Genomic DNA, 10141 nt, shown 5'->3' on the forward strand with positions numbered 1-10141 from the left:
TGACTGGTGGTGAAATATTCAAAAAGGAGGGTGGAAAGAAGCGCTGCAACCCTGGGATATTTTGGGGATAGTATAAATAACAACTTTAAAATCAATACTGGACTGAAAACTCACTGTTTGGGCGGACAAGATGAGGTCTTGCAGATCAAGAGAAAAGGCTGTATGGATCGCTCAGCAGTGTCTCGGGCCGATCGGTGTGGATGTGGTGAACGGGCTACATCGTCGAATAGGCAGTTCATGAATATTCACTGGTGATTATTGTACTGTTAGATGGACGTAGCAATGTCCTGCCGGTGAGAGGTATGGGCTTGGAAGTATCTGGTTTGGTCCCCTGGTGATGGAGGAGAGATGGTAGTGACGTAAACGGATGTGGAAACCGATCGTAACCACGCCCACCTGTCATCATCTTGTCCGCCCAAACAGTACAGGGTCCCTCCCCCTGAACAAGAAGCTGGCTCACCCCATTTTTTAAATTTTGTTCTAACTTTTGTTTTTGTTTCAAAATTGTTCCAGAATTGTTTAACATTAAAATTGATTTTAAACAGATCTATTCCTCTTACCACATTCCATAACAGTTGTGCGCTCGCCATTTTTACCGTTTTTATCCTGGTGAAATATTCAAGAAGCAGCAGGAGAGGTAGAGGAAACAGGTCTACAGAATGAATGAAGCCGAGGCATTGAGATCCTTGAATTGCATGTCCTCGGGTTCAGTTTGCTCTCTAGGAAGAAGAATGAGCAGCACAGTAGTGACATCACCAAATCTCACTCCAAATCTTATTAGACTAGCAGTCAGAGGCAGCACTGACTTAAACTAGCCATACATTGTTTGCTATTATGTTGCGCTAGGTCCTGTGTAGCAATCTCACAAGGTATTAATGTTGTATTGACAACTAATCTCCTCCTTTAATTCCAAATGATCTATGACTCTATATACATATTCAAATGGATTAAAAAGCAAAAAACAAATGTGTCGCGATCCTTATTAACCAGTTGACATCCGCGGTGTTAAACCCCCTTCCCATCCAGGCCATTTTTCAGTATTCAGCGCTGCGGTACTTTAACTGACATTTATTCCGTCATGCAGCGCTGTACTGAAATGAGGGCACATATAGGCGATCGGCTATGGACCCGCTGATCGCCTATATGTGAAACACCCGGTACCGGGTGTTCGCATTGGACGGGTCTTTTCTGCCCGTGCGTGCCCGCTAGGGGGCGCGCGCGAGCAGAAAAAAAATTGCCGTCTGGAGACGGCAACCCGCAGATGCTGCAGTGCCGTCCGTCCGTTTTTTTACTACGGGCGGACGGCAAGAGGTTAAACAAGTGTATCTTATTAGACTAGGCATAAGAGGCAGCACTGACTTAAACTAGCCATACACTAATCTATTTTTTTCGTTCAACCTGCGGGCTGAACTAAAAAAATAGAACAGATTCCTCCATGAACTCTTATGAGCATTGATCGAGGAATCCCCACTGTTTCTTCTGTATTCTGGCAGTGGCCGAAACGATACCGACAGCGGCACCCACTGTGCAGATTTTGTCCAGTTCCTGAAGAACCGGCAAAAATTCACATAATGTATGGCCAGCTTTAGATCTCACACTGAAGATATACAACTGTGCGGCTGAAGGCATATGGACGCCTAGACACAAGAAGTGCCCTGTTATTTTTCAGGAGCGTTTCCGCACTACAGGTAGATTTTTCAGGGTACTGATCAGGCACAATTCACATTTCTAGATGTTCCCTATATCATAGCAAATCTTCACCTGTTGAGTACAGGTCCATTTTTAAAACAGTTCATACAGCTTTGTCTGCAGTTTATATATCAATTGTCAGAACGTCAAAAGTCTGTACCAGCTTAACTGGAAAGTTGTTAGTAGTGCTTATAGAGGTTTTTTTTTTAAATAATCTGTTGCCTTACACTGTGTGTGTGTGTGTGTGTGTGTGTGTGTGTGTGTGTGTGTGTGTGATTCCAGTCAAAAGACCAGGACAGGGTGCCAGTGATTTATAGTAATGTCCCGCTTGTCTGTCTTACAGCTGACGGCGTGAGTACGTTTAAACAGCATCGCAGAACGCCGTCAACTTCCAGCACTTTAGCATTTTCACCCAGGGATGAAGATGATGTTATGGTGAGTAGGCATTCCATATCTGATTATCATCTGTGTATGCAGAGGAAAACAAGATTGTCATTTGGCAACTAAAATGTATATGGACCCAGACAGATCCCAGGGTCCAGCTAATCGGCTGAAAGCTCGATTTGAAGTCTCAGCACAAATTATAAAAATAAAATCGGGGGACCGTAAGATAGCAAGTGTCATATGCCTCCATTTAAAATAACCTTTTTCTCAGTGAAAATGTTCATCTGTTCACCCACTCCAGTTCTTTATGCTGGCATAGATGAGTAATAACCAAACCCCACATTGTAAGAATCCTAATTCAGACTTGCTAAGGAAAAAGAGGCGGCATGTCTGACCAGGTCTGCTAGATTACATAGTGCATTGAGCAATGCAGTCAAACTCTAGTGAATATTGGACTGCTCAATCATATTGGACACACAGCGCTAGTGCTGCAACATTAAAATAAAGCTAAAATTTTGACAACAGAGGTTATGATTACAGTGTCTATGACGCTAAATACCTACGTTTGTAACTTATTTGGAGCTTTAAGAAAGCAGTGGGCGAATAAACTGTCCAGTATTCCCTCCACTCTGGTTGGAGGGAACCATAAAATGTAAGATTTTAATTCCCTTTTTGTCACTGACAGCACTGACACAGACCGCAATAAATAACTAATAGAGGTTCTTCTTCTTTTTCCGCACGCTACCCAAAATGAAAAAATAAAAAGTACCTTAATATACCTTGGCAGTGATGGGGTTAAACATTGTTGGCACTGTCCCAGTGGGAATATCATTCCCAATATATATTCTACATTCGTGCACCCCCCTCCCCTCTTCCCACACGTTTAGTATATCCCCTCCTTCCCTAGTCTCCTCACATCTCCAGCAGGAAGCAGCCGAGCAGGCTGAATTCAATAGGAGGAAGTGTCTGCATATACACTCTGGAGAGAGCTGGCAGGACTTAGCCTGGACCGGTCACCGAAACACTATCCGCAGGGTGCTGGGAGGCTCGGCTGTGCTGACGATTCGGGGGGACTTGGGTCAAGCAGACTGCAAATGTAGCACACAGCACCGAGAACCAGTAAAATAGCAGCTCTTAAAGGACTGTCATGCCAGGCTTCTGCAACATGTAAGGATTATCTATACAGAGAGGAATTGAGGGTGCTGGATATATAATGGCGTTCTATTGGACATACCCCATTCCAGTTCCCAGCATGGTGTGTGGACATTCATTTGGATCATTGTATTCCTAAGATTCACGGTCTGCCCTTTTGACACAAATCAGGAGTTTCTGCTACGCTTTATCTCAACCCCGTTTGGGTTTTTTGTTTCTTTTTCCAGCCTCCGATTAGCACCTCTCGGCGCTCAGATTCAGTCATATCGGTGCGCTCCCTTCATTCAGAGTCCAGCATGCCCTTACGTTCCAACTTTTCACTCCACGAGGAAGAGGAAGAGCCGGTAAGGAGAAAATCTAAAAAGCTGTCAGAGAATCTGTAAGTAGTCAGGAAATGGATTGTCTTTCATGTTTTGATCCATCCCAGAGTTTTCTCTGGAGTCAGGACTTGACATAGACTACACTTTCCTGTGACGGGCCCGCAGGCTTTTGCAATGACTGCGTGCTAATGTTCAAGAGATCCTGCATACAGTTCCACGTGTGTACAGATAGTTAAACAGATGATGCTGTATTTTTGTGGATCTTTACATGTGCTACCCCCCCCGGAGTACATCTGGCAGGTATAGGGGATTCTCTTGACTAATTTAAACCATTTTACAAATTGAAAAGCTTAGTAAATATCTCTTAAATCTGGATTAGTGGGTTTTGGTTATAGGAAAAACATATAAATTGTTTTAAAAGTACTGACATTCATTTAGAGGTTACAGACATTAAATGCACACACTTTAAGGGTACTACACTGGTACATGGTGTCCTTTAAGGCATGCTCCAACCCCATGATTGCAGCCAACCAGATAAACTACTTACCTTCTTCCCTGTTCCTGCGATCTTCATTGTGCGGCCTTACCCAGAGTGTCGGTCTTTCTTCCAATAGTATCCACATGTGCGCTGCAGCAACGGTCATTTTTTATAGGGAAAGCTGTACTTGGCAAGACTGCTGGGGGCCAGCATGAGTAAGTCTCACTGTAGGAGCAAATGAGTCCATAATACGCATGCGCTGAATGAATAGGCCCCAGTGGGGACACTTTTGAAAGAAAGACTTATGTGACTTCGGGCAGCATTGCAGAATTAAGAACGCTGAAGTGGGGTCAGATGAAGTGTATCGGACCGGGTGGGCTGCACTTAATGGGGTGTAGCAGTTGTCCTTTAGGATACCATGACAAATGGGGGGAAAACTTGCTTGAGATTTTGTAATAAAGTGGTGCATAATATATAACTGTAAATCGCTGAAATTGGCTAACACAAATTCCTACGCTGGGTATTTTAAATTGGTGTTTTAGTATATTAAAGGGGTTATCCACCCAGAATACTTTTCAGACATCGCCCCCCTCCCCAGCTTTTTACACGCATATCTGTGAAGCCATGGATACCCATATTCTTTGTTGGTATTACCCTGGCACTGACTCACTTCTGCAGTGCTCTCTATATAGTGTCCTGCTTTATCCAACAATTCTGAAGCTGGCCATACACTATGCAAAGTTCATCAAGAACCGGCCGAAATTCGCACAGTGGCTGCCAATGTCGCCACCCTTTTGGTCAGCATCCTTCGATCAGCTGACCGAAGGAGCCGATTTGGATTATTCTTTGAATAAACATAGCCTGCAGCCTATCAGCAGGCTCTGTTCAGGTATTACCAGCCGCTGTCAGAATGCAATGAAGACTGCGGGAGATTCATTAATGAACACTCGTCAGCTTTGATGGAGGAATCCATTATATTTTCTTCATGCAGCCCGCAGGTTAAGCGCAAAAGATATTGCAGTGTACGCCCAGCTTTATTTATATCCCAACGCAACTAAAACAAAAAGCTTTGCTGGAAGATCCAGAAAGTAAAATCTGCAGCAAAGCTTTCTACAGACCAATTAATCTCTTCCATTGGAACATGGAAAATCCCTGTGATTGTTAAATGTAAAATGCAGGATGCCCCAGCCAGAGCTGTCAATAATAATATCACCATAAATATGCATACAACATCCAGATGTGTATCAGACATGAAGATAGATCAGATAAGTTTGTCATGGCAACTGGGCCTTTGTCCTCCTGCTTATCACACTTCCTCTTCAAGTCTATTAAAAGACTACAGGGAATGTTGCCAGGAACTGATAGCAGAGAACCGTTTCTGATGCATAGCTACATAGGAGATACATAAAAGTCACACTTCCCGCACACGCATGAACGTTTAGACATGCATATGTCATAAAGTTTATAAATGGGCGTAGTTTTACATTGTACAAACTTGAGATTGATGCTGTAAAAATAAATGTTATTGCTTTTTTAGGTCAGTTTTATGTGCTTGGTTTCAGAGTTACTCATCTGATTCCTTTTAACGGTTCTCATCATTTGTGTACAATTTTTATGTTACTTTGAAACTTTAATTTGAGGTACATCCACAGCACAGTATTGTCTCTATGCTTGTTGGCATGCTGTGTATGTCTGTGTAAGTCACGTGTGTAAGTCATCTTTGCTAGGAGTCCATGTCCTGAATCATTCAGCAATCTGTGTAATATGATCTCTTCTGGTCCTTTTTAGCACAACAGACCTTAAAGCCCCGTTCACATTGAGCGATTTATCGCACGGTAATTCCCGCGATATCGCGGCAAATTACCGTGCGATATCGCGCTCCAATGCATTTCAATGGGGCAAAGGGTCCTGTCGCAGGTCGTGTGTCACTACAGCAGGACCCTTTTTGGAGCGGATTTAGCCGCGATTCAAGCTTGCTCAATGCAAATCTTGCGCGGCAAATCTTGCGATGTCGCGCAATATGCAAATCGCGCGACAAACGCGCGATTTGCATATCGCGCAGTGGGAACGGGGCCTAAAACCCCCCAGAGGTTCTGATTACAAGCAATTTGTAAACTCTGTGTGTGTGTGTATATGATATATAAATATTCAGACAAAGTGCAATTCTTTTTGCCCCTCCCCTGACGTAACAGATCCCACCATCGTCCTCCACATATGCAGACTTACCGAGATCTGCCAATCGGGCTTGTCTAGCTCATTTGAAGACGAAGCTAGACAAGCCCCATAAGAGTCTATTGCGCTCTGCAGATGCAGCCAAGAAAAAGAGGACGTAGGATGTAAATAAAAGCTGTCCACTTTATCCTTGCTTGCTAAGGTACTGACCTGGAACAAGGATGTGCATATCAAGTGTCTTAATATTCAGGTCAAGACTCAGTAGGTAGAAAGGTTAGGGTCAGGATGACAGCCCTGGAACATTCATCCTAAAAAGCAAGACCGGCATGGTTGCAAGATGGATGACACGCTGAATCGCCAGTAACCCAACTGCCTTAAAACCTACAAAGCCAAATAATGGTGTGGTGCTACGACCGTAGATTCTCCATAAGAATATTCAGCTAAGAAGTCTAGCAGCAAGAGACTGTTTCAGCCTGCTATCTGCTTCATAAAGTTGAGTTGTCATTTTCAGTGGAGTAAACCCGGGGGCTGAATGAAGACATTATTACATTATTGTATTGCCGGTGGCCGCTGTCAGAATACCTGAACAGAGCCGGCAGCTCATTGGCTGCCCACTCAGTTCAAATATTTTCCGACCAGTTCCTTTGATCAGCTGATCGAAGGTTGCTACCGTCAGCGGCATCCACTGTGGGAATTTTGGCCGATTCATCACTAACCGGCTGAAATTCATATTGTGTATATCAAGCTTTAGTTTTTACCATCTGCGAGCAGACCAGTGTACCCCTGCAGCTTTGACGTACAGGTGAATGTGAATGATGTCACCAATTTTAGAATGTAGAGACAAAGATCACCAGCACTCAGCGATATCTTTCAATATGTACATTTAATTGGACAAAGCGCGACAGTAACAAAAGCCAACGTTTCGGTGCCACACAGGGTCCCTTCCTCAGGGCGAAAAGATGTGGTCACGCTTTGTCCAATTAAATGGACATATTGAAAGATATCGCTGAGTGCTGGTGATCTTTGTCTCTACTTTGTATCTGGTCATCACTGCGAGCACCATCTTTTACATAGGCCGGGACTGTTGTGAGGTGTGCGGAGGGTTCCACACCAATTTTAGGATGGCATCTCAGTGGTATATCATTGTCTTATAGCCCATGTGTTCTGTTTTTTTCATAGGACCCGCTAGTGTTTGCAGAGCAGCCCTCCGTGAAGCTGTGCTGTCAGCTGTGCTGTAGTGTCTTCAAAGATCCCGTCATTACCACGTGTGGGGTGAGTAGAGTTCATGGTGCTCCTTGGCTTCCTTTTCATACATGAGACTACAGTAGATTTTGATGCCATATTAGTTGTCCCATAAGTGCTAGGTGTATTTGTTGATGTCTGATTGATACATTGTGAACATGGAACACTGATGAGATGTCTGTCTGTTGTTGTGTGCCTAGTGTACCCCATTGCAGTCCTCTCTAGGCTACAAAGGAATTGGCAAAGTCATCCCAGGAAGTCAATACCCATATGATGCCACAATAATGAACTGAGGACACCCACACAATAGTAGTAGTAGTAAGCACTCAGACAGAAGTGGCTTCATGGTTTCGTGCCATAAAACACCCTCGGTACATTACTACTGCTGTACTAAATAAATGATGATAAGGTGTTTTACATAAGCAGTGCGGCTCATTGTTCTTTGAAGGGAATGTGATGGTTTTGTATGTCCCAGTATAGTACAGCCTTAGAGCTCCTCACGGCCATTCAGTTATCGCTGGCTGCCCTGGAATTACCAAGCTTGTTCCCGCTCTGTACTTAAAGTGACATTAAACCCTCAGATTTTTTAACATAAACCAATACTGTAATGTGTGCCTTACTGTAATCCATGGTTGTTTCCCTTCTCTTTGCTGCTCTTCCTTTTAAATCTGTATCTCTTCTCATGCTGGGGGAGAACTTCTGTTTTGCAGCAGACTGCCTTGTCCCTGGAATGGATACATGGTGTCTGTGTATACGTTTCTATAGGCTTGTAACCTGAGCCAGCACTACAGGAAGAGGCACTCAGCGGCAAAGGGAAGTTCTCCCCCAGCATGAGAAGAGAGACGGATTTAAAAGGAAGAGCAGCAATGAGAAGGGTAACTACCATGGATTACAGTCAGGCACACATTACAGTATTGGTTTATGTTAAAAAATCTGAGGGTTTAATGTCACTTTAATGGATGTGCTTAAAATAATGCAGTTTGAGCATCTGGGATCTTGGCAGCCTGTGTCCGGAGGACAGCGATGTGTTGTTTGGCACACAGCAGTGGATATTGGCCGCACATTGTTATGTACACCTGTAGCCACAGTGAAGTTTCCCGTTTTTCTAAATGCCTGCTGATGGCTGGGAAAATTGTTAATGTGCCGTGACCGTTACCCTTTCTCACAAAGCGAGACAATAGAAAATGATTACTAAGCTTGCAGGTTTTGTTTATTTGTTTCGAAGGCTATGTATAATTCAGACGTGCTTAAAGCAGAACTCCAGCCAAGCAGCGGAGCACACATCTGATATATGTATATGAGCACTGCTTTTCCTTCCAAAATGTTTCTGATTGTGTAGCTAGGCACATTTTCCTACAAATCTGTTCTTGTCCTGTCTTCTATGAACCAATCAAAATCACCCCCCTTGTGAGATTGCCTCTCTGTTACTTAATCATCTTCCCAAACTGCTCTCATTGCCTGAAATGTGTTAAGGTGCCCATACGCTCTACAATTATCGTACGATAATCGCGGGAAATCCGGCGATCGTACGATAATCGTATGGAAGGCGTGCAACCGCTTCTACTGTACGATCTCACGTCTTCTGTCGAACAAGCAGACTGGAAAACCCGCCAAGAATCTTACAATTCTCAGCGGGTTAGTGGCGTGCTTGTTCGACAACTGCCGAACGGGCCAGTGTGCTCACGCGCACACTGCCCGTTCAGCATTGCAGTCATAGGAAGGCCACCCCTCAGCTGGGCGGGCTTGCGATGATCGCAAGTACGATCTGCCTGTCCATGATGGTCAGATCGTACGTTTTTTTAATTACTTTACAACCCTCGCAAGGTTGTAAAGTGTATGGCCAGCTTTAGGATGACCACACTGTGAGGCAATCGGGCTACACACTGGTGTGCAGGGGATTACAAAAGATTTAGTGGTGAGCCTTTGGTGTTGTATTTAACATGAACTTGAATAGCATTTTTGTCATTCCTAAAAACAACTTGTGTAAATTTGTATATCGGACAACACAGGAGTGGTGAAGATACAATTGAACAGTCTGTGGCATTATATGTGTCATCAGTTACTAAAGCAGTAAAACACGCAGTGCTGATGTGCAGCGCCGGCGTCCAATGACTGCACGCTGGACTGAACACGGAATTCTTCTTTGCCGTCTGCTTTGCTATTTTAAAGCAGCGTTGATTTAAACAAGACACTGACTGCAGGCGGATCTCATGGGCTTCAGTGTTGGATCCTACGGCTGTCACTGCCATTTTTTTAATTCCTCGAGCCTTTATTAAAGGGAAAAGCATAACTCTCATACCATCCAGAAGTCATTATTGTGTCAGCTGTAAACTGATGAAGCGTGCACTCTGATTTAGGACATCAGCTAACGATTATTTTAATCGATCAGTTGGCTGATTATTTTTTCTATTTAATCCTATTTAAAAAAAAATAATCTTTTATTTAAAATTATATACACAAATGTAGTGTTACAAACATAAGTTTACTTCAGAATACAACTGCACGCACAATTTTTTTGCAATCGCACCGCACTAGAACGCACGGCATTGCGGTACCACATCTTCTGGTGCAGGCGATCACACTGCAGACGGGAGGCGCATTTGGGGTGCCATTGAAATGGCAATGCACTTCCCACACCAGATTTTGTCAGGCAGAAACCGAAAAAAACTTTTTTCACGCCTTTGTTTTTTGTTATATATAATGG

The 10141-nt window shown here is 43.7% G+C and overlaps 1 protein-coding gene across 6 annotated transcripts in view; it reads left to right on the forward strand.

The window, feature by feature from the left end:
* Positions 1 to 10141, forward strand: part of TRAF7 (TNF receptor associated factor 7) — a 51102-nt gene that overhangs the window by 18941 nt on the left and 22020 nt on the right. For all 6 annotated transcript variants that reach the window (XM_018561926.1, XM_018561948.1, XM_018561918.1 and 3 more), the window contains exons 4-6: positions 2033 to 2124; positions 3453 to 3569; positions 7375 to 7467. In XM_018561926.1, coding sequence (XP_018417428.1) covers positions 2033 to 2124; positions 3453 to 3569; positions 7375 to 7467 — 302 coding nt within the window. The remainder of the gene's footprint in view (positions 1 to 2032; positions 2125 to 3452; positions 3570 to 7374; positions 7468 to 10141) is intronic.

The sequence above is a fragment of the Nanorana parkeri genome, unplaced genomic scaffold (genome assembly GCF_000935625.1).
Source record: "Nanorana parkeri isolate BGI_ZX_2015 unplaced genomic scaffold, ASM93562v1 scaffold19, whole genome shotgun sequence".
Taxonomy (NCBI): domain Eukaryota; kingdom Metazoa; phylum Chordata; class Amphibia; order Anura; family Dicroglossidae; genus Nanorana; species Nanorana parkeri.